At 50.5% G+C, this 24,489-nt stretch overlaps 1 protein-coding gene across 3 annotated transcripts in view; it reads left to right on the forward strand.

Moving 5' to 3' along the window:
• The first annotated feature begins 16,019 nt into the window (after positions 1-16,019).
• The window catches only part of TBATA (thymus, brain and testes associated), a 12,177-nt gene continuing 3,707 nt past the window's right edge, over positions 16,020-24,489 (forward strand). Inside the window, exons 1-7 of one of the 3 annotated variants that reach the window (XM_024765540.1) lie at positions 16,020-16,066; positions 17,323-17,558; positions 19,508-19,663; positions 20,548-20,627; positions 21,380-21,388; positions 21,789-21,965; positions 23,910-23,991. In XM_024765540.1, the coding sequence (XP_024621308.1) occupies positions 16,020-16,066; positions 17,323-17,558; positions 19,508-19,663; positions 20,548-20,627; positions 21,380-21,388; positions 21,789-21,965; positions 23,910-23,991 (787 nt within the window). Of the gene's footprint in view, positions 16,067-16,877; positions 17,042-17,322; positions 17,559-19,507; positions 19,664-20,547; positions 20,634-21,379; positions 21,389-21,788; positions 21,966-23,909; positions 23,992-24,489 lie in introns of those variants that run through there. The other 2 variants (XM_024765537.1, XM_024765538.1) reach the window with 2 other exon arrangements.

Here is a 24,489-nt window from a genome sequence, read left to right on the forward strand (position 1 = left end):
TCTCTCTCTCTCTCCTCTCTCTCTCTTCTCTCTCTCCTCTCTCTCTCTCTCCTCTCTCTCTTCTCTCTCTCTCGCTCTCTCTCTCCTCTCTCTCCCTCCCTCTCCTCTCTCTCTCTCTCTCTCTCTCTCTCTCTCCATACACAAAGAAGAGGTCATGCAGGCACACAGTGAAATGGTAGCCATTTGCAAGCCAGGAAGAGGACCTCACCAAAACCCAAATTTGCTAGCACCTTGACCTTGGACTTCCCAGCCTGCAGAACTGTGATAAATAAATGTCTATGGCCACTCAGTATGTGGTATTATGCTATAGTAGCCTAAGCTAAGATACTTACTTTGCCAAGAACTATGCTAAGGCAACTTTACATCAAAGGCCGTATTTATGTCCTAACTTGCCCAGCTCAGGTGACTCTCATCATCTCTCAACTTGTCAACAAGGACATTAAGGCCCAGAGAAGGTAAATGATCACCCCAAAGACACACAGGAGAATGGAGCAGAGTTTGGATGGGAAGTGAAATCTTCAGATTTTGTAGGAAGGACCTAAGATATGTTTGTTAATGAATTGGAATCAAAGAACGTTAGAGCTAGAGGGGCCTTCAACTATTTGCAGTTCAACCCCATAATACATGCATGAAGAAACCAAGGCGGGGAAAGGAACATGACTCCTGGCAGTTCCTGGCAGAGCCCAAGGGCCCTGGATGAGGGTGTGTGTGGGGAGGGGGACAGGGGCTGAGACTTCCGGCACACTGTTCCTGTCCCCACACTCCCTCTGACTGCAGCTTAACATCAGGGATGACAAGAGAAGCATCAAGTAGAAAACGACCAGAGATAAAAGATGCATGAGGATTAAGAAAGAAAACTTCAGCCTTCACAGGGGGAATCACAAAATGGAGCAAAGTCCCCACTGACTATCGGACTCACCTGTCCTAGTGCTCTATTGGTGAGCCCTCGGGAGAAAGCAAGAGAGCAGAGAGCAAAGGGGATATAAATGAGAGAGAATTACAGTTCAGAGAGAAAAGAGATGTGCCAAAGCAGGAGTGATGGCTAAGGAGGGGACAAACGTCCACCTCTTTCCCCTTTCCCCCCGGATGCTCACACAGTAGAGACTTCAGAAGTTCTACAAAGGAGGGGCTCAGGGAGGCAGAGGTGGGGTGCTGGGGCTCCCATACTCGCGGCGTGGTCTCCCAGTGAGCGGCCCTGGCATCACCTGGGAGATGATTAGAAATGCAGTTTCCTGGAGCCCCACTCCAGACCTACCAAATCTCGATCTGCATTTTAACAAGATCCGCAGGTGAGATATATGCACAATAAAACTTGAAGCAAGTCCCTCAACACCCTGCTTGCAGAGAAAGCACGGTGTTTTTTTTAAGACTGTGCATTTGTTTGGGACGGTTTAAGGAGGTTGATGAAATGTATGAGGGTGAAGAGGAGAACTAATGCTCCCCAAATTGGCCTTTGGCGCCATCATGGTGCCTTCCGGGATAAAAAAAGAAGATTGGGAGGGATTAGAAATGCCTATGGGGGACAAGGGAGAACCGAAATACCTGCTGATGACAGAGGGCCGGGGATGGCAGGGGGCAGAATGTGGAGGAAGACAGTCTGGACTTTTTTCCCCATGTGGCTTCTTTTAAAATAATCCATGCTGGCAAATCTGGTTCTGCTTACAATGGCAGCTAGCCATGGCCAAGTCAGTGACAACCCTCCCTCTAGACACAATCACACAGTCCCCACTCTAAAAAGCATGAACGTGCTATCATGCCTCCAATCCTGACCCTGACACCACCACCCCCAACCCACCCAACTGGGACTTTCTATGGAAACTCAGCTTAGGACAGGGCTGCGGGAAGATCTCGGGGCAGCTGCAGCTTCTAAACCACCCCTGGGAAGGAATGGCCCACAGGAAAGCCCCCTGCAGGACATCTGGTCATGGAGCCTAAAACGCCCTGCCCAAGGAGGGGCAGGAAACCACCCAACAGCAGCAGGCTGGGAAGATCATGACAGAACCGGCCACTGGGGAAAAGGGTGCTAACAGCCGCCCAGGGCAGGGAGCATGTTCCCAGAGGTTGCCACACTGGGATAAAGAGCAAGGTGCGGTGGATCACTGAGCTACATGTGCCAGGTGCCAATTCAGCCAAAAGTCAGAGTGGCCAGGCCAGATCCTGAGAAACAAGTTATTTCCCAAGGAAGCCCACCTTTCCTGAGGAAGCCCCCTGTTGCTAACCAGGCTACACAATCACTCCTAGCAAAGCATCAAAACCAGAGAGTGACTGCTTATCAAAAACCAAATAAATACAAACTTCCTTGGGCAGAAGGAAACCAGCTGGGCCTGCGATGACAGAACAGCTTTGAAGCCAGACGAGCCTCTACCCAGAGATCACTGTGTGGGCTCAGGTGAGTGGGTTTAACTGAGCCTGGGCTTCCTTGGTTGAAAAATAAAGGTTAATAGCATCTACCCTGGGACTGTGAGGGCGGGTGGGTATGTGTACCCAGCACAGGGCCCGATCCACAGTAGGCACTCAAGAACTATTAGTCTAACCTCCTCCACCATGTGCATGATGGAGTTCAGGTAAGATGCCAATCTAGGCTCTGTGACCAGCTAAAGCAAGCCCAGCTCTCTCTCATCTCATTGCTCTAGGTCTGGCTCAATCCCCATCAGGACCTGATCCTGACAGTTGATTAGCCTTTCCAACTTGCCCCTTGCCCCATTGAGTGTACCCTAGGCCTTTTCAAGGCTTACCCAAGAGCTACAGATCTATCAATATTCCTGCAGATTTTTGGTGTTTGTAGATCAGTAAGACCCAAACCAACTAAACCCAACACCCCTTGTTTATGGGAGTTACAAAATATATGTCGTAAACAGGGGTGAGTACCTACCTACATAGCAATATAGTGTCCTAACTTCAAAACTGAAAGCCATCAGAAAAAAATCCTACGTGAAGTTAGCAGATGCGTGAACTTACGATGGATACGTATGCATTGAAGAGAAGATAATATTTAATACTGTTGTCATTTTTTCCTTTATATTTGCCATTTTGAAATAAGGCTAAATTAGTATTTTTATACAACTACATACAATTGTTCTGAACGGGAAAGCTACAAATGCAGTCCAGTACAGAGGTGTTGTCTTGTTGACTCTAGTACTATGTGAGCAGCATTACCATGGGTGACGTGATCTTCCAAAATGATGGATTAAGAGTTGATAAAGTTCCAAACAAAATGAAGGATAACCTACCTGCAACTTTCAACAGGGTAGATGTGCTCCGGGAAGAGTGTACGATAAAACCATGTTTTTAAAGAAATCCACTTTTTCTTGTATGAAAGTGAAATTGAGGTCTTGGCCCATGTGACTATGAACTGGTTTTTCTCCTACATGATTGTTCTGGCAGGATGTTAAAAAAAAAAAAATGTGTAGGGCTCAGGACAGTTCTTCATTGTGAGGGACTGCCTTTGCAATGTCTCTAGCATCCATCACCATTACCAAATGACAGCAGAACGACCCCCATCATTGTGACACCCAAAACTTCTTAAAATTTTGGGATTCCCCCTAGGGAGCCAAACTGTCCCACTGAGGACTGAAAACAGGAATGCACGCTAACACAAGCCTCATGTTAATATCTACAGCTGAATATCTGTCAAGTTAGGAGGGACTCAAGCGTCATCCGGCCCATCCTTCCCTTCTAGCAGGCACATCAGAACCTCCAAGGAGCGTTTCCAAATCCCCATGTCAGGGCTTTCCTACATTCCCTGGTGAATGAGGGGTGGGGCCCAAACATCTGTATTTTGAACATCCCCAGATAAAAGTTGCTAAGTTCTATCCATTCTCATCAATTTCTATGCCTTGGTCCCACAGCTGGTGGAAACCGAACCTAGAATTCCTGCTGTAGAAGCCCAGGCCCATAAAACATGATGAAACTTATAGGTTCTCGTGCTGGCTTTGAGACTCACATGCTGTGTGGCTTTGGATTCACCCTTTACCCTCTCTGGGTCTCAATTTCCTGAGCTCAAAATTGGATAGAGAGGGGAAGCTGCTCTCCAACTCTTTCAGTCTAGAATTCTCTATGCCCTACTTGGGTTACACTTCCCAGAAGCCTCTGTTTAGAAACTCTACCTCTCTGTGCCCAGGGTCCCAGGAGGGGCCCTTGATCACAGAGTTATTTGGTTGGAGAGGGTGTCTGCCCTGGTCCTGCGCTGAGGATGCGTGGCGTGGCCAGAATGCCCTGGAAGGCCAGCGCCTTCTCCCTCTCCCTCTCCCTCCCCTTCAGTGTTGACACAGATGGGATGCAATGAAGAGTAATATAAGTCCTGTGTAAACAGAGGACCAGGGGGCCAATTAGTAACCTTGACCCATGGTTACTCCTTGCCTGGCCCTGCAGAACCGGTTTCCAGGACTGACTCACTCAGAGGAGCTGGGCTTCGGGCAGCTGGGCGGGCAGCAGCTATATCCGGAGCTCAGGGTCAGGGTAGAAGGAGAGGGTGTCCATCTCTGCAAGCAGATGGAAAAGATTTTATGCCTTATAAAATTAAAGAAAATTTCCCCAGTTTTTTGTTTTGTTTTGTTTTGTTTTTTAAACTAAGGGCAGTTGTTCTCCATGCTCCATGCTCGGGGGAATGGACTGAGACAGAGGGATCAAGGACAGCGTGAGCTGAGAGGGCAGGCTGAGCAGGAGTTAACCAGGCAGAGAGATGCAGGAAGAGTGTTCCAGCTGAGGAAACTGTATATGCCGAGGCCCAGAGGTGGGCTCAGGAAGGCCAGCAAGCACGGCAAGCGTTAGGGGGAGGGGAGGGAGAGGCAGGTCAGTAGGGACAGATGTGTAGGGCAGGTGTACAAATGCACATGCGTTCAGGGGCCCAAGCCGGTAATGGGAGAGTTACCATTTGGGAATGTAGACCTCAGGCTTGTTCATTCATCCATTCAACTATTTAATGTTAGGTTGCAGTATCCTGGGTTGGGGAATGAATCACTGAGCAAAACAAAAGATCTCTGCGTCATGCAATTTACATTCTAGTGGAAGGAGACAGACAAATAAACAGAATAACTAACTATATAGCAAGTTAGAAGGTGCCAAGGGCTATGGAAAAAGAAGCAAAGCCAAGTATGGGAAATAGAAAGTGTGGGGCATAGAGCAGGATGTCATGGGTGCTGCAGTTTTAAGTAAAATGGCAGGCAAACGCAACATGTGATGACTCTTCATCCTTAGTTAGCAACAGGAAACAGCAAGCCAGCATAATTTCTGGACAAAAAGAGCACAAAATTATTGTAGGACCATGTTGTGTTCTTGTTGCAATTTGCATAATCTGTCTTGTGACCATGATGTAACTTGCTGAATCAACCCCTCTTTGTTAATTCCATCTTTCTCTCCCAAGAGAGAGAAAAGAAATTCATAGTTGCATAGTGATTGTCAAGTGATCTAAAAGGTCATAAAGAAGAATATGACTAAGGAACTCCCAGAACTTTGGGCAACTTACTTGTTTTGAAGTTTTGTTTTTTCATCAGAATATACTATATGTACAGACCAGTCCACAAATCAAAGAGTAGAGCTTGATGAATACTCATGGCGTGAACATCAGTGTTCAGCACCCCTAACATGAAACAGTATGGCCAATTCGACTGTTTTTAAACAAATGCAACTGAGAACTAGATGGAGATGGTAAGTGTCCTGAGACCTCAGGGCCCTGTAGGATATAGTATTTCTAACTTTATCGAAAGAGCAGTAAGCAGCCATTGAGGTCCTTTTAATCAAGGAGCTGACCGTATCACATTTGTTTTTTCAAACAATTCCTCCGCATAGTATAGAGAATGGCTGGAAGTCCAAATGGCAGACTAGGTACAGGCTTTTGCTTTCATCTCAGCAAAGAGTGAAGACAGTTGGCTCTAGGATAGAACAAGGGCGTGAGCTTCAAAGATGGACTCTTGGAAAGTGAGATAAACAGAGTAAAAGGAGCTTCCCAGAACTACAGTCCACCCTGTGCCCTGACCAGCAGGCTGCCATGTGTGACCAAGCTAGCAGCCCCAGGGGAAAAGTCACATTCATAGCTCAAGACAAACTAACCCATGTCTAGTGAGCTATACCTTTAACCTGTTAGAGCAGGATTGGGGTACCTCTCCCTTAACCACGGGATTCTTTCTGACCTGATCATTTCCCACAAAATAGAGTTGGTTGTAGCAGTAACCAACAGAGTGGTCACATTCATGCTGAGGCTATTTCTATCTACCCTAGTGTTGTCGGCTGAATTATGTCCCCCAACAATTCATATGTTGAAGTCCTAACTCTCAGTACAGTACCTCAGAATGGGACATTCTTTGGAAGAGGGGTCGTTGCAGATGTAATTAGTCAAGATGAGGTCACACTAGAGTGAGGTGGGCCCCTAATCCAATATAACTGGTGTCCTTTAAAAAGGGTAGATGTAGACACATACATGCACACAGAGAGAATGCCATGCGGAGATAAAGGCAGGGATGGGAACTATGCTTTTACAAGTCAAAGAACACCAGGGACTGCCAGCAAACCACCAGACTGGGGCAGAGGCATTGGGCAGATTCTGTCTCACGGCCCTTAGAAGGAACCGGTCCTGCGACACCCTGATCTCAGATTTCTAGTCTTCAGAACAGTGAGAAAATAAACGTCTGCTGTTCAAGCTACCCTGTTTATGGTCCTCTGTCACAGCAGTCCTAGCAAATTAATACACCTAGATTCTCAAACTAGCCCCACACTTCAATAGGTTGACAAAGGAGGAATGGGAAGGGCAGGGTGACACGACCACTCCTAGCTGCCTTACATCCCCTCTGAGCGTCCAACTGTTGGAGCAGTGACTGGGGTCGGGAAGCCTCCAGAAGCCCTGGGGTCCACCGCTGACTGGCTTCATGGTGGGCAAAAGCAGCCTGAAGCTCGTCCTTGTGGATGTGCTTGAGGGGCCTGCTACACTCAGTTTTGGGGTGCAAAGAAACACCTGCCGCTTAGGGACAGGTATTGCAGGGGGCACTGCAAAGGAATCCACTCATTCAGACATATTTCAAATACCCACTCTTACTATCCACTTCTCATGTAATTCATGTACTCCAAATGTTTAAACCATTTCCACTGGCTGCCCAGTCAAACATCTAACTCAACACTGCCTTGTTATCGCATCATCTTAGACTCAATTAAAAACCCGTTCTGGTCAAATATCCTTACCAGTCCCTCCAATATACAAATCATTTCAGTCCTTTAAAGCAAGTTGTTTATCGCTATAGGCCTGCTTCTGATCCTGGCTACATCCCCCCGGGGACGTCTTACAAAGTCTCTGGTTGACAGCAAAAGGTCCTGAGGGGATTGCTCAATGTTGTCTCTGGAAACAACCTCACAACTATAAAAACAAGTCAAAAACCAAGCCTTAGTGACAGAGAATCAGTTACAGAAAATACATGAACGAGGGTCAGCAGAGATTGCCCGGGCCACACCCCAGGCTGTTTGGAAAGCGCTTACCTGATGTCTTCCATAAATGATAATCCATAGCAATAATCATCTATCAATGGATGTACTGATCTGTCTGTGAATTAGATCATATCTGGAGAGGATGCCCTCCAAGGGAAGGTACCAGACAAGGCCCAGTTAATTGAATGTTATTCTTGAACTTGGTCCACAAGGCCCCTTATGATCAGCCCCTGCCTCTCTCTACCTTCATCTCCCCCATCTCTACCTCACCCTCAGACTTTATACCCCAGGCATCATTAGAGTAACTATGTAATTAATCATCCAATCTGGGACACTTTTGAGACTGAGGACATAACTAATAAGTTTTCTGGGACTGCAGGCATAATAACCTGGACTGTGTTGCGCCATCTGGGATTTCTGGTTTCCCTAGTCATGTGGAATTACTTAGAGTTGCATAACATGCCATGGGCTCTTACAGAGTTGTCATCACAAAGAGGGCCGAGGCTTGATTTACGTGACTGTGAGAATAAATCAAGAATATTGACTGGAAGCTTCAAGGAGATATATTTTAGTTCAATATTAAGAAGAACTTTCTAGCCAACAGGACTACACAGAAAATGGACAGGCAACCTTGGGCAGTAGAGAGCTTCCCTGTCACTACAGCTGTTTTGTTGACAAATACTAGCATACAGTGGGTAGGACTTCTGAGGCGAGGACTCAGGCATGTAAGGGGTGAATACGAAGAATAACTACCTTAGACTCTCTTTCATCTATTCATTCATTCAATGAATATTTATTGGGCATGAGGCATTGCACCAGGAGTTTGATGAATTAGTACAAAACAAATATACCCATGTAACCACCATGCAGAGCAAGGCCCTATGCTTGGTGATAAACAAGATAGATGTGGCCTCTAACCTCTTGGAGCTGACAGGCTTGCAGAAGAGATACATGAGATTGTAAGAATTATTGGGTATTCAAAGAGAGTATGAGGGGAGAACTTGGGATGGGAGTCAAAGAAGGGCCATGTAAGTCGAAAAGGGATGAATGTAGGAAACTTGTCTGGTTCCATGATCTTAGATCTTTCTGGAGAGCTCAGACTTATTCTCTCTTCTCTGATGCCTGCTTTTCCACATTGGGTAAGCTTCCTGACTGCTGACTTAGACCAGTCTATAGCTGCCAGCTCCAGAGCTGTGAGTCCTGTTCAGATGACACGTTATCAGGTAACTGACCATCCTAGGGGAGACAGGAGGGGTGGAGGAGCCATGTGGGGTCGTTAGTCACGCCTCTTTCTTTCCTCCTTTATTCTCTAAAAGATCATCAGAAGGCTAGTCACACAGACTTCAGGACAATAGAGGCACAGGCAATGCCATGGCAGGTAAACCCCAAGAGCCTGGCAGAGACTCAACTTTCAGAGCAGCCAGCTCTCATCAAAGCACCCAGTGATACTGGCCACAATCCAAAATCTCATGTATGAAGCAGAAGAGACAACAGGTGAGATAAAGGGCATGTGATCACAGGATTTTCTCCTGTACATTGATGGGAAATAATACCAGGATAATACAGCGTATAAATAAGTACTAGGGATGTATGGTACAACATGATAAATATAATTCACGCTGCTGTATGTTATGTATGAAAATTGTTAAGAAAGTAAATCCTAAGGGTTCTCATCACAAGGAAAAAATATTTTTTTTTCTATTTCTTATATTTTGTATCTATATGAGATGATGGATGTTCACTAAACTTGTTGTGATAATCATTTCATGATGTATGTAAGTCAAATCATTATGTTGTACACCTTAAACTTGTACTGTGCTGTATGTCAATCATATCTCAAAAAAACTGGTAGGAAAAATAAATCAGTTAAAAAAAACAAAATCCCATCAAAAATGTTTGTAGATGCAGATAAATTATTCTAAAATTTGTATGGAAAGGCAAAGGAACTAGAAGAGTAAGGACAACCTTAAAAGACAAGGCTGGAAATCTGCAATATTGTGATTTATCATAAGAAATATGTATCCACTTAGTCTTCATCTTCATTCCTAGCTCCTAAAACCCTTGGAATTTCCTAAGTGATGAGACAGCTAAAGGCGACTTTTGTTATTCATAACTGGTTCTTTCAATCACACACCTGACTATGTTACTGAGGTAATATTTGGTTGCCAGGGGAACCTTTCAGCCCTAACCCCCTGACCTGGGGCTGGTGGTGGACTCAATCACCAATGGCCAATGATTTAATCAATCACCCTTACCTATTGAAACCTCCATAAAACCCCAGAAGGATGGTGTTTGAAGAGCTTCCAGGTTGGTGAGAGGTCCACATGTTGGGAGTGGTACACCCCAGTTCCAAAGGGACAGATGCTCCTGTACACGGGATCTTGCTCTAGGTACCTCTCCATCTGCATCCTTTACAATAACCCTTTACAATAAACTGTAAACATAGGTAAATATTTCCCTGAGCATTGTGAGCCATTCTAGCAAACTTTCAAACCTGAGGAGGGGATCGTGAGAACCCTAATTTAACACTGGTCAGTCAGAAATACAGATGACACAAAGCGAGAGAGAGGCATAGACATATATACACTACCAAATGTAAGGTAGATAGCTAGTGGGAAGCAGCCGCATAGCACAGGGATATAAGCTCAGTGCTTTGTGACCACCTGGAGGTGTGGGATAGGGAGGGTGGGAGGGAGGGAGACGCAAGAGGGAAGAGATATGGGAACACATGTATATGTATAACTGATTCACTTTGTTATAAAGCAGAAACTAACACACCATTGTAAAGCAATTATACCCCAATAAAGATGTTAAAAAAAAAAAAAGAAATACAGATGACAACTTGGACCTGCGACTGGTGTTGTTACCAACAAGGGCTCGTGTGCTTGTGGCCACAGAAAGCCAAATTCTGACAGCGGGTGTTGGCAGCAAAGTAAGGGTTTTATTGCATCACACCCAGCAAGGGAGTGGGAGACAAGCCTCATGTCCACTCCATTTGGTCTTTGAGTGAGGGATGTTTTGAAGGGTTAAGAACAAAGAGGCTGGGATTAATCATCATCAGGTGACATTTCTGTGACATTCAGGTTCCGGGACTCAGGATGTCCCTGGTTTTGGATTCTCTGGCCAGGTGGTCCATGGCTCAAGGGCCTGTTATCTCACTTGCCCTGGAGAAACAATCTGAGTTTGTTCGTTAATGATGATATCTATAGTAGCAACCTGAGTACATTAACGATGTTATCATGTTATCGACAACAGCAATTTTAGTCATCTGAACCTGGTCGATGAGTGTTCAGTTAGCACAGGATTGAGGTCAGAGGGAACAAGAAAGGGAATAAAGTTTTGGATTGAGAGATTAATCATCAACTCAGTAAGGGAACTTAGTTTTAGCGGGACACTCAGTTTCAGTGTCTGAAATGGGGGCAACCTTATGGGACTGGGCCCTTAACCTGTGGGGTCTGATGCTGTCTTCAGGCAGACAGTGTCAGAATTAAGTTAAACTTGTAGGACACCCAGTTGGTTCCTGCTGAAATGGGGAAATGCTCGGTGTGGGAAAAACCCCATACATCTGGTGTCAGAAGTACTGAGAATGGAGAAAAAAAATAGTTTTCTCCAATGAAGTTTTATACCACTAGATATCAAGATGTATTTAAAACTACAGTTACTAAGAGAGTGTAGTATTGGCAGAATGCTAGACCCATAGTGCCCTCGAAAAGAACGAGTCCAGAGACAGACCCACACGTATATGGACACTTGAATTTTGATAAAGGTGATACCAGAGAGAAGCAAGTCAAAGACAGTGTTTTTAAAAATGGTGCTGGTCAAATAGATATTTGTAGGGGGAAAAATATGGCTCTTGATGCCTATCTTACACCTTACACAAAAAGCAATTCCAGACTGATCATAGCTCTAAATGTGAAAAGTAAGATAGTAAACTTTCTAGAAAATAATATGAAAAATATCTTCATAACTGTGGGTAGGCAAAGAGCTCTTAAGTAGGACACAAACGCCATTCATCACTAAGGACAAAATTCATCAACTGGGCTAAGTTAAAATGAGAAATTTCTCTCCATCAAAAGACTGCATTTTGGGGCTTCCCTCGTGGCACGGTGGTTGAGAGTCCGCCTGCCGATGCAGGGGACGCAGGTTCGTGTCCCGGAAGATCCCACATGCTGCAGAGCGGCTGGGCCTGTGAGCCATGGCCGCTGAGCCTGTGCGTCCGGAGTCTGTGCTCCGCAATGGGAGAGGCTGCAACAGTGAGAGGCCTGCGTACCGCAAAAAAAAAAAAAAAAAAAAGGATTAGCACAGTGCCTGGCACATAAGAAGTACTCCACAAAATTTTATAGTGCTCCTCTTATAACTGAGGCATCCCAGCAGGAGGACTGTACTTCAAACCATTTACAGGCAGACAGAATCTCTCTCCTCTTTTTGACGCTCCGTAAAGAGCAGTCAGAAGGGTCTCCTCTCAATTCTCTCATAAACCTTATAAACCAGTGTTGAGGGCATTCCATACGATACCCCCTTCAATCCCAAAGCTGCAATCTGCACGGAGACCCGGTGTTCAGTTTTAAACAACACAGTGGTAGGGGCAAGAGGTGCAAGGGGAGGATGAGTGGGTTTTATTCTCGGCTGAGTCAGACGGTCACATTGTGGGAAATCCCTCAGGTGAGCTGAAAGCAGCACAGCGGGGCTGGCAGGAGGAAAGAACGCTCTCTCTCCTTTCAAATACAGTCTTATTTGTCATAGTAGCCATCAGGATTCCCAGAAGCATGCAAGAGTGGGGCTTTCAGAATGGTTTCAAAGGGGTCACCTCATTCCTGCAGAGACAAGCCCAGAAGCCAGAGCCTGAAGGGAGAACATTCTGACCCGTGTGGATGGAAAAGCACTGGAGGCAAGGCCAAGCTCAGAGGCACCCCCCACCCCGCCCCGAATGGGGCACTGCAGTGCTTTGCGTCCCCACCCCTCAGTGAGGAGGGGCAGAACTTTTGAAGAACTTGGGTTTGCCTCTAGCTATCCTCCTTCCTGCTCTTCCTCCCCAGCAGAGGACACAGAGTCTAGAAGCCTTGGGCCACTGATATGAAGCCAGGGGTGCCGAGAAGGAAGACCCTCGACTAGGCCCACCCCCATCCATTTTGAGGCCCAGCAGCCTCACTCCTAGGACAGCACCAAGCATCGTCTGCAAACCCTTGCATTGTTTACAGACTCTGTGTACACCCCTCACAGCCTCTGATCTCACGTCAGCCCTGTGGACAAAGGATTATCCCGGTCCCCTGTTTCAGCGGTCCAAGTTGAGCCTCAAAGAAACAAAGTAAACTACCCATGGTAGTTCTCAGGCTCAGGACTCATCCCATCCCCCTCCATCTCCCCTCCACCAAGATACCAATTACAGATCATCTATGCTTCAATTAAAAAAAAAAAAAAGGATACCAATCACAGTGATTATTATTACCACTTTTGAGCATCTCTTGTGCACCAGGCATATGACTAGGTGCTTCGCTTCTATTAGTTCGTTTGTCCTTCAGAACAACCTGAGAAGTAGGTGAGGGTACCCCATTTTATTGGCTCAGAGAGGGTAACAACATAAGTTAGCATACTTGGTGCCAAGCACTAGTGTATTACGTCATGCAGTCTCAAAACCCCCGTGAGAATAAGTGCAAGTATCATCTCCATTTCAGAGACAGAGGAACTGAGGCTCGGAGACATCAGGTGAATTGTCTGAGGCCTCATAGCTAGGAAGTAGAGCTGGAATTGGAACCAGGTATTCTTACCACTGTTCCACACCTCTGGCAGTACAGACGACTTACTCAAGGTGGCACATCTAGGGAGTGTCAGAATCCCATGGAAACTCCTGCCGAACTGAAAGCCCAGGGTCCTCCCACCCAGCTAACCTGCCTAGAGTAGGGCCGCAGGGATGCTTTGGCGTCCCTGTTGGCGGCCTCCTCCTCTCCATCTAAGAGACAGCTCTCTGCGAATCAATCCCCAGAAATAGGACGCCTGGAGACAGACCCCCTCCGTGGTGGCAGACAGCCCGGTCAGGCTGACAGAGCTGGTACCCAGCCCAACCAAACTTTTTGCCAGGTTTTCTCTCTCTGCCTGATGCTCACTGGCTGAAACCAGCCCCTGATTCTCATTTTCTCCCTTGGTCCCCATTGAAAGCGCTGAATGGGAGATAGAAAGGGAGCTTGGAGGGAGGCAAGCAGGTCCTCGAGCGAGCCTTCCTGACCCTGCAGGAAGGGTAAGAGAAGCTGGATGGGGGTGAGGAGAGGGGTGCCGGGCTTCTGGAGTTGTGGGGCAGAGGTAACCTAGCAACCACTGGCTCATGCAGTCACAAAGCGACAGGCTTACCCACAGAACTGACGAGCCTTTCCATTGATGTGTCCTTTTGCTCTTTCCTGCTGGGGCAGCAAGGGCTACTCACCCACATGCTATAGCGGCCACTTTCCTCCGTGAGTCCAGGGATCTCCACAGGGCAGGAAATGGGCACTCCAGACAGCCCAGGGCCTGGGGGAGGACCCAGAGGGGCCAAGAGGGGAAAAGGGAAGTTCTGTCTCTGCATTGGTGTCATCAGGCCCCTTGTGCCTGGCCAGCTGGGGGCCCAGGGAGAGAGGGAAGGAAGGTCAGGGTCAGATTCAGTGGGGCCCCGGCCTGGCTTGCTCTGGAAAAGGCAGGCCTGGCCCGCTAGAGGCTCTGTTGACCTCTTCACAGCAGCTGTGGGCTATGACCCATTAGTGGCTTATAAAATCAATTTAATAGTTTGCATCTAACACTGACAAAATGAAAACAAAAAATAGGATGAAACTATCAGTATGCATCATATGTAACAAGGGTAAGAATTGCTTCAGTTTCACACACACACACAAATGCATGCACACTTGTGTGCGTGAATTGGGTTATGATGTAAAAATGAGTTTCTTACTACGGTCACAGTCAAAAGTATTTAAAAGTCTCTGTTCTATCGAGACTTCTTCCTGTAGGCAGGTGGGTATGGGGCATCCCAATGCCCTGTCCTCAACCCTGCAGCATCTAAGTGCTCTAGAGCCTAGCCCCCATCATTAAGGATGTCCAAACTTCCTTCAAAGGAAGCCCTGCCAACTGGTTTTCTCTGTAGGCAAAGATCAGGAGACTTTGAGTCAGGATGCCTGGCTCCTTGCTGTTTGATCTCCAAGTCTCTCCTCTTACCCGATCTCAGGCAGTGCTGTCTGCTCCCCTCCACCCTAACCTGATGGAAGGCTGGCCCTGGGCGATCTCTGGGGTCCCTTGCAGATTCGATGACTCAGATGGTTAATTCTCAGAATGCACTGATTTCCTGCTTCAACCCCATCCTTGGCACCTGCAACCCCAGCACTATATGTACAGATCCATAGATTTAGATTAATCACAATTCTTGGCTTTAACACCTATTATCTTTCATTCATGTCATCACCAGTAAATGCACTTCTCAAACCAAGAACTAGAATACCACCATCAACACATCATATTTGCTCCTCTCCTTCCCCCCTCCCCTTCCCACCTGCCCCCAGAAATAGCCTCTATCTGAATTTTGTGTTTAGCGTTCATTGCTTTTTTTCTTGTTTTATCACGTTTATGATAATTTTCCTTGCTTTTTGTTTCTTTCTTTCTTTTTTAATTTTGGTTGTGCCGGCTCTTAGTTGCAGCAGGCAGGCTCCTTAGTTTTAGCTCGCCGGCTCCTTAGTTGCAGCACGTGTACTCTTTAGTTGAGGCCAGTGGGCTCCTTAGTTGCGGTTCACTGGCTCCTTAGTTTTGGCATGCATTCTCTTAGTTGCGGCATGCATGTGGGATCTAGTTCCCTGAACAGGGGTCGAACCTGCGTCCCCTGCATTGGAAGGTGGATTCTTAACCACTGCGCCACCAGGGAAGTCCTCTAATTTTGCTTGCTTTTGAACTTTATCTTTATTATTATTATTATTATTTTTTTTTTTTTGTGGTACGCGGGCCTCTCACTGCCGCGGCCTCTCCCGCTGCGGAGCACAGGCTCTGGACGCGCAGGCTCAGCAGCCATGGCTCATGGGCCCAGCCTCTCCGCGGCATGTGGGATCCTCCTGGACCAGGGCACGAACCCGTGTCCCCTGCATCGGCAGGCGGACTCTCAACCACTGCACCACCAAGGAAGCTCTGAACTTTATCTTTAAAAAGCATCTCAGGCCATATGGTCTCCTGCAACTTGCTTTCCTGGACTTAGCATCACATTTGTAAGATTCATCTATGTTGTTGCGAGTAGCTGTGGTTCGTTCATTGTCGTTGCAATATAACGTTCAATTGTCTGAACGGACCACAGCATATTTATCTATTCTTCTGCCACTGGACATTTAGATTGTCACCAGGTTTTTGCTAATTTGAACAATGTTGGTTTGAATATTCTTACACATAGCCCCCTTTGCATATCTGCAAGAGTTTCTCTGGGGTATATTTCTGGGAGAGGAATTGCTGGGTGATATGGCATGCAAATGTTCAATTTTATAAGATATTGCCAATTTTTTCCCCTAAAGTCTGTTCCGGTTTACACTCCTACTACCAGTCAACAAGAGTTCCTGTTATCCGTCTTCAACACTAGTATTAAATTCACCGGTCCTTACTCTGTTAGAGGCCCTACAATGGCTACGGAAGTGAGGACCCAATTGGCAGAGCATCCACTGACGAGGTAAGGTCCCAAATGCCTTCCCTGCTGACCAAGGAGGTGGAGGGGGCCGGGGTGGGCGGAAGACAAAGGAACTCAAAAAACTGAGGGTCCAAGTGGAGATCACCTTCCACTGCCATCAGCCAGGCCCCCAGTGGGTTCTCAGGCCTGAGTTAGCAAAGTCACAAGCAGGGCCCCTCCTGCGTAGGGAGAGAGTCACAGGCAGGGGTCAGGAGCACAGAAATTCCAGGGGTTTTCAGGGGCTGACTTCTGTTAGTTGGGGGTAGCGGAGGCCAGCTAACAGTGACTTTCAGAGAAGGTTTGCTTTATTTCTTTAAGTCCCAGACCCCTTAGAGGCGAATCGAGGACGGAACAGGAAACTCAGGGGCCTGGTCAGCAAGATCCGCAGAGGTTCCTGGGGCAAAACGCCTTGCTTAGCATATCCAGAGTCCATCTATACACCTCCAGAAGGACTCCCTTCAGCCAGGACCACCAGAAGGGAAAGCAGACAGTGAGCAGGCAGGTGGTCCCACCAGGCCCCTGGCGGACAGCAGCCCACCTTAGGATCCTCGCTGGACCTACTCCATCGCCTCCTCCGGGGGCAGAAGCACAGCGTCCTCAGGAGAGGGAAGGGGTGCGGGTGGAGGACAGAGAACCTGAGACACTTGTCTCCAGCGAAGCGAAGCAAGAGCTTGAGGCTTCCCTGCAGCGACGCAGCCCTGACAGCCGCCCTGTCACCTCTGCATCTCCCAGGAGGGGCCCCCACGGGACAAGGACTCGCTGGCCTAGTCTGGCCTTGGCGCCAGCTTCGGCCCCTGGATGCTGAGTCTGGGCCAAAACTGCCCCTGAGGGCAAGGGGGGAGGGTGACAGCCTATAGCTGGCTTCTCTTGGGCTGCCAACTGTTTGGCTTGGGGAGAGGCCCATGCTAGGGTCAGCCCCCTGGCCCTGGAGGTGTATATAATGTACCTTTGCTCCAGTCCAGGTATTTGGATGAGTAGGTGGGTCTATGGCTTCTCTTTCTGGCTTTAGAAATGGTTTCTGAGAGAAAACTGGGGTCCTGGCTCCCTGCTCAGGCAACTTAGGAAGACAGAAGGGTCCCTGCGGCCGGATGGCATGGCTGGGAAAGGACCCTGGGGGAGGCTCAGCTTTGGTGTCACGGGGGTGGCGGTGAAATCCCGGAAACCAGACTTCAGAGCATCTCAGGGATGGATTCTAATAAGCTCAGGTGGGCACCGCTGCCGGGGGGCTCCATTTGCTTCTCCCTGACCCTCTCCTTCAGGCCAAGGACTGAGCCAAAACCCGAGAAGAAGTCAGGGTGCAGGCCAAGGAGCCACGCGGACGGCGGGCCACAGAAAGAACTGATGATCCCAGGGATTGTGGATTTCAAGCTGATCCGAGAGGCACTGAGGACCTCCAAGCCCCAAACTCCCGGTGCCCACCGCTTCGGCCACCTCAGCCATCACTCCTTCTTCTCCCGGCACCACCCCCATCCCCAGCACGTGACCCACATCCAAGGTAGGGCTGGGGCAGGCCAGAGCCTGGCCGGAGGTGGGGACAGGGGAGGGCGTGCTGGAAAGGGAGGACCCAGCCCGCGCTTGGCCGAGCCAAGACACGACCTGAGACAGGGGCAGGGTGCGGGGGTCCAAGGGCAGACTGCCTAGCCCTACGGGATTTACGTCATTGCCGATTCTCCCATTTTACAAATCAGAGAAAGGGATGAATGTTCTCCTGCAGAGCTGCATTCTCTTGTCTAACTCAGGCCATTTCATCCACTCAGCTATTCATCCACCAAATATCTAATGAGTGTGAACTATGGGTCAAGCAGTGTTTTAGGTCCTGGGGTTATGAGAGTGAGCGAGACAGACAGTGCCTGCCCTCACGGAGCCGACTCTTTGGTGGGAAAGAATAGGAAATAGATAAGGTGTCAGATGTGGTAAGTGCCAAGGCTATACGGGGAGGCCTGACCAACAGCATGACATTTGAGCAAAGGATAAAGGAAGACAGGGCATGACCCGTGTGGATCTCAGGGGGAAGAGTGTCCCAGGCAGAGGGAACAGCAAGGACAGAGGCCCTGAGGCAAGAGCAGCCTGGCTCTGTTGGAGAAACAGCAAGGAAGTCAGTGTGGCTGGAGCAGAGTCAGGAGGGGAGAGAAAGGAGATGCATCAGAGAGGCAGCTGGGCCCACAACGCGTGGGCCTTGGAGCTCACCGTGGTCACCCTTCAGCCATCTCACTGAGTCAGGTGGGAGCCACTGGAAGGTTGAGAGCAAAGAGGTAGCAGAAGGGATCTACTGGCTTTTGAATGGATGGTGGCTTGGACCGGGGAGGTAGCAGTGGAGGAGTTAGTGTCCCTGCTCGAGAGATATACAGAAGGTAAGGCCAACGGGATTTGCTGATAGATTCAAAACAGAGTACGAGACGGGAGAGGAGGCAGCCTGACTCCCAGGTGTTTGGCCTGAGTAACTGGAAAACTGGAGTTGCACTGGCTGAGACGGGGAAGCCCACAGAAGGGGCCAGTGGAGGGTGGGGACGGTCAGGGGTTCAGTCTGGGACGTGGGAGATGCAACATGTGCGATGCCTCTTAGAAGTCCGAGAGGAGGTATCGAGTAGGCAGTCAGGTCCATCTGGGGCAGAGATGCCAACGTGAGAGCCGCTCAGATGGGGGTGGTATTTGAAGTGATGTGCTGGATGGGATCATCAGGGGACCATGTAGATGCGGGGGAGGAGAACCTGGCATGAGCCTGGGGACCCCAAGGCTGAGGGGTTGAGGAGATGAAGAAGAAGCAGTAGCCGGGCGGCTGGTGAGCCAGGAGGACCCAGGAGAATGAGGGGTCCTGGCACCAAAGGAAAGTGTTCGGGAAGACAGAGTGAGCACCCTTGGTACGTCCTAACCAGGCTGTTCCCCAAAGCTTAACTAATGATGCTATAACATCACACAAACCTTAGACTGGAGGGTCCTCACGTGTAAATGTCTCTTACCACCTCCAGGCTGCCACGCACTCAGCCCTGGAAGCCTGACAGATGGCATGAAGTTTTATCCAGAGGGTCTTGCTCCCTGTGATTTGAGCCCAGGCCCCTCTCGTCACAAACTGTGGCTTAATGCCCCCGTCCCCACATCCTCTTCTTTAAGCTGCCTGCCTCTGTGCTCACACCTGCACTTCACTGCCCTGTCGTAGAACACCGAAAGGACCCCAGGACTAGGGTCTCAGGAAGCCAGGGTTCCTGTCTTACCTCTGCCTGACTCACTGCGTGACCCTGAGCACATCCTTTCGCTGCCATTCTAAGTGTCCCCAGGGGTAAGGTCACAGTGGTTACAGAGGCCCTCCCAGCTCTCGCCATCTCTGGGCTTGTGGTTACTGGAGGAAGTGGGCCAAGTGCAGCCCCTGCTCACCAGCCTCCTCCCAGCCCCCCGGAGTTCTTGGGGTCCACTCAGGCCCCCCTTCGCACAGCCTCTATCCCTTCACAGATCTCACCGGGAAGCCTGTCTGTGTTGTCAGGGACGAGTTCTCTCTGGCCGCCTCACGTCAAGCCGCACTCTTACCCCGCTCTCTGATCGGGATGCCCACCATCTCGGTCCCCATTGGAGACCCGCAGTCCAATCGGGATCCCTGGCTTTCTTCTGGTGGGTACTTGGGCCACAGCCCCTCTACCTTGGGGTTATACGTGTGCCTGGCTTGGGTGGGTGCCTGAGAAAGAAAGGGCCATTGCTCTTAGGTCAGTGGGGTCTGGTGGGGAACCCCAGTGTTTTCCTTGTTTCCTCAGGCAGCTGCATTTGCATTACTCCCCAACCCCAGGTCCTCAGAAATGCACCCCTGCTTGGCTTTGATGTGTCTGAGGAGTCATGACAAGCAGATTTGGGCAACAGTCATGTGACTTACAGCTCTAGCCAGGAACAGTGTTGGAAACACTGTATTTCGTAACCTGCGTACTCAGGCACCAGCCAATCAGAACAGTCAGCCATAGATAGTGCGTTGGGGGGCGGAGGGGGAGGGCAGCATTTCAGAGGCCTCTGCTCTGCCAAGCCTTTCCCTTTCCCTTAAGGGCGGGAGGACCCTGGGGAAGGGGCAGAGGGGCTTGGAAGGCTTGCTGCAGTGCTCGTTACCAACCTCGCCAGGAGTCACTCAGTATTTTAGTAACTGCCACAGCATATCGACTGAATCTCTGTCCTGGCTTTGGGCTCCTAAAAGAGGCAAAGCTAGACTAAATCACAAACATTTTGGTACATGTAGCCAAATGTTCTCCAGCATCTCCCAGTAAAGCCACAGGCTAGGACACCAATATCAGTAGCCACCATACCCACCAACCCACCAGTGGTGTGATTCCTACTCCTTCCCTCAAGGGCACCACCTCCCCGGTGAAACTACCCTTCCCTTGAAGATGCAGGGCAGAAAGACGGGGAGGAGAGGAGGCTCTTCCACCTACAGTCCTCCCCACATCCAGTGTACAGGGAGGGCAAGGAGGAGAGCCCCAGGTATCAGTTGGCCGGATCTCGTCCCCTCCTTCCAGAGGCCTGGAAGAAGGAGTTGAAAGACCTGGCTTCCCGGGTGGCCATCTTCACCAAGGAGAATGCACTGAAGAGCAAGGAGGTGGGTGCAGAACAAAGCAGCTGCCTGAGAAGAGATGAAATGGACTCACTCCTTTGTAACTAAATCCCTCCCACGTGGCTTCCAGGAGATCAGTGTAGAGCGAGCCTTCCTGAGAGGCGCTACTGTTGGCACAGGGGAAGGGGCCCATGAATTCAACCCAAGGGAGAGGGTCCCAGTGAGGGTTCAGAGGACAGAACGTACCAGGTGGAGAAATCCAAGAAGGGCTCATAGTTTAGAAGCGGATGGGGAGAGGCGTGCCTAGTGGAAGCACACAGCATAAAGGCTCACAAGCTGGAAAATGCAGGGCATCTTTAGAGACCAGAGGGCTGAGGAACAGGGTACCAGTGGGCAGCAGTGAGGGAGAAGGTGGGAGAAGGGCTGACTTTGGACGTAGGCAAGATCAGCTTGTTTCTCATTTCTGAACTTAGTTTCGTGTCTAATCTGAGAAGGGGTGGAAAATCCCTGAAGAATTACAGACAGAATGGGGGTGGCCTCCCGGGTGCTATTTGCTGATAAACCAATAAGGACAAGTGGGAGGCAGCTTGAAGGTGGTTGAAATTGGTCCTAGGACAGGCCCGGAACTTTGTGGCTGAGTCTGGTCCCGCCCTTGTCTTGGGCAACAGAGTTCTCATCCCTGCTCTGCAGCTAACTCACTGTGACACTCAGGGCAACTCAGCTAAGCTGTCTGGGTCTCCGTTTTCTTATCTTTAAAATGGGGAGAAGGATACTACCAGTCTTAACTGGAGTTCCAGGGGCAGGAGGTGCTAGGCCTTGTGCCCACAGGCCTGGCTCAGGAAGGTTTCCCAGGGCAAAGAAAGGATGGCAAGCTGTGGGGGACAGTATCCTACACCAAGGCAGGATGCTGTTTTCAAATCTCTGATGGGCTGGGGGGAGGGGCATGGGGAGGGCCTACCCAAGAAGAAGTACAAGGACCACCCGAGAACCATGGCGGGGAGCCAACATTCAATGAAATTCCAGCAGGAAGAGCAATAGCTATAATGGAAGGGCCACCCCACTGGCAAGAGGGGTCTAGGACAGGGTCGGGCTGGCCTGGGTGATATCCTGGGTCCCTGGCCTCCTCCTCTTCTTTTCCCCCTTGTCCCCTCTGCTTTCTCCTCTTTCTCCCTCTCCGCCAAGAGTCTCTGGCTGCTTTTTTCCCAGCAGAAGGAGGAGCCTCAGCGGGAGAAGGGGGCAAAGTACTCAGCAGAGACTGGTAGGCTCATCCCTGCTTCCACCCGGGCCATGGCCCGCTGCCACTCCTGCCAGGGCGTACGAAACCACTGTGCGAGCACAGATGGAGGAGACCAGACCTTCATCCTACAGGATCAGGAGTTGCTGGTGAGGTGCTGGGAAGGTTGGGGGCTGTGGACCCTACAGAGGCCCTAGTCTGAGGGCAGAGAACATGGTGGTACCTGCTCCCAGGCTCACAGGGATCCAACTAGGACCCTTGCAAACTGCTTTCAAGCCTGGCTTCTCCCAGGGAGCCTTGCACCTGAGACCATAAGGCTCAAAAACCCCAGACCTGGGAGTCAGGAGCCTGGATTCCAATCCCCAGCTGCCTCTAGCTTTCTGTCTGAGCCTTTCCCTCTCTAAGTCCTTTTCACTCTCGGGACCTTAGCTCCATGATTTAGCCAAACTGGGAGCACGGACACGTTGTCACAAGGTCTGGTCCAGCTGTGGCACCTGACGTGTTAGCGAAGGGAGCCACGGCGGTGGAATGAGAAGCCTGGAGGTGGAGGCCCTGCCTGGCGTGTCCTCACCACGCCCAGCCTGCTGCCCCCCCGCAGCCTGCAAGGCTGGTCACAGCCACCTCCCCAAACCCTGGAGCCGTCTGGTCTGTGCGGCAGCGAAGCATAAAGTCCCCTCCTCTGTGTTCGAGTGTCCCATGGGGGCCTGAGAGGCACGCGGGAGTCGTGCTGGTGGGCGAGGCAGTGCGAGTCTCTGTTCAAAGGTGCACACGTTCTCCAGCATCCTGACACCTTCCCTGTGACCAGTGCTTTAAAGCACGCAGTCCCCTTGGAGCCTTAAGACAGTTCAGGGAACAGATAGAGCAGACAGGACCCCATTCCACAGATGGGGAGGCTGAGGCCCTGCCGGGTGACAGCCCACGGCGCAGGTCCCCCGAGAGGGCGCAGCATAGCAGGGGCTAGAACACAGTGCTTTCTCCACCATAGGGCGGCCTCACCTTCCCTGGAAGTAGGTTCTCGGGTCCTGTGGGGAGGGGGCACAGGGCAGGTAAGTTGGGTGCGGAGAATGGAGAGGGACCCCGGGCAGATGGGGGCGGGGGTCACCTCAGGGGGCGGGTACCCGGGGGTGAGGGTGGGCAGCCTAGCAGTCGCAGGCCTGGGGAGAGGCCCGGCCCAGTTCCCGCTCTGCCAGGGATGAGGCAGACCTGATGGGCACTGACAGCGCACCTTGGGTCCTGGGGAGACTGACCACCAAGCGCTGAGGGAACCCCACTTTCCTAGGACTCCGGGGGCTCTGCCTCCCCCCGTGGGCCCCAGCTCCACACAGGCACAGCCGCCAGCAGCAGCCTGGCCTAGGAAGCCCCCATCGCCCTTCCAAGACAGAGCTGGATCTCTTGCCAATGATCCCTGACCGGAGGACGCCGCAGGGAAAGGGCCCTGAAGTAGCAAAGATGCTGGAGGCTGAGAAGGCTGAGAAGGCGGCTGGGAGTGAAGAGCACAGGGCTCTGGGCGGGAAGGAGCCCCCGGCCGAGCAGGGCACAGAACCAGCTGACTCCGACCCTCAGGCCGCCCACAGGGATCACCCCACCTCTTTGCTAACATCTCCAATCTCTGAACTTGGGAACTTCAGGGAGGGGAGGCCCATGGGGTCCCTGAAATCCCCACACCAAGGACCCAAGCATTTGGGACTCGGTGCGTCTCTGAGGAGCTGACGGGCCAGCCCCGACCTTGCCTTCCCAGTGAGGGACTTTGGGGTACAACCAGCCCAAGTAGGGCTCAGGGACGAGGGGTCCAGGTGTCTGATTCTGAGGCTTTGTTCTGCCACAACAGCTCTGCGAGGTGTCGTCCTCTCTCGAGGCCTCAGATGCCTGCCTCATCTGCCCAGTAGGGAGGTTAAGAATCTTCCTCCAGGGCTGTAGGCAGAGAACGCTTTCTACAAAGTGTAAAGTCCCATGCGGAGGGGAGGCAGGGACCGTCGTGGGGACACGTCTAGCCAAGCAAGGGCTCTGGGAGACCACTTCGCGGGGGAGGCAGCTGTGCAGCCAGCTACGTGCTGTCCAGCCAAGCTGACCCAGGCCTGTCGTCCTGCCCACAGATCCTGGAGCTGCTTTCTCAAATCCTGCAAACAGACTCCTTGAATACTATCCGGTTCTGGCTACTCTACGCGCCGCCCAAGGGTGAGGACACAGTCCCGGGCCCAGAACCTCGTCTGAGTTCAGACCGCTGAGGGCTGTGTCCACTGTTTCTGCAGGACTCAGGTGTCACTCGGCTCCCACCCCAGGGCCACACACGGGGGCCTCTCCTCCTTTTTTGGAGCCCCAAACTAATCTCTTCCAGCTAGACAACGTCACTGCTCCCCCCTCCACATTCCTCAGCAGGGTTTCCACGACCCTGCTCCTTAGGGGGGACCCCCTCCTCCACACTGACCGCAGGCCTCGGCCCCTGGGAGGGAGACATTCAAAGACCATACTTAGTGGACACGGCCTTTAATCCACCACCGTGGGAAATGCACACGCACAGAGATGCAAATACACGTACATAAGAGCACACACACACGTGCACATGGACACGTAAATGGACGTACATATACTCACTGGGGCGGTAGGTGGAGGGTGTATCTAAGTGGGAGGGTGAGGAGTGATGAGAGCCAGAGAGCTGACTGGACGGGAGAGTGG

The sequence above is a fragment of the Neophocaena asiaeorientalis genome, unplaced genomic scaffold, assembly GCF_003031525.2.
Source record: "Neophocaena asiaeorientalis asiaeorientalis breed wild unplaced genomic scaffold, Neophocaena_asiaeorientalis_V1.1 scaffold31, whole genome shotgun sequence".
Lineage (NCBI taxonomy): Eukaryota > Metazoa > Chordata > Mammalia > Artiodactyla > Phocoenidae > Neophocaena > Neophocaena asiaeorientalis.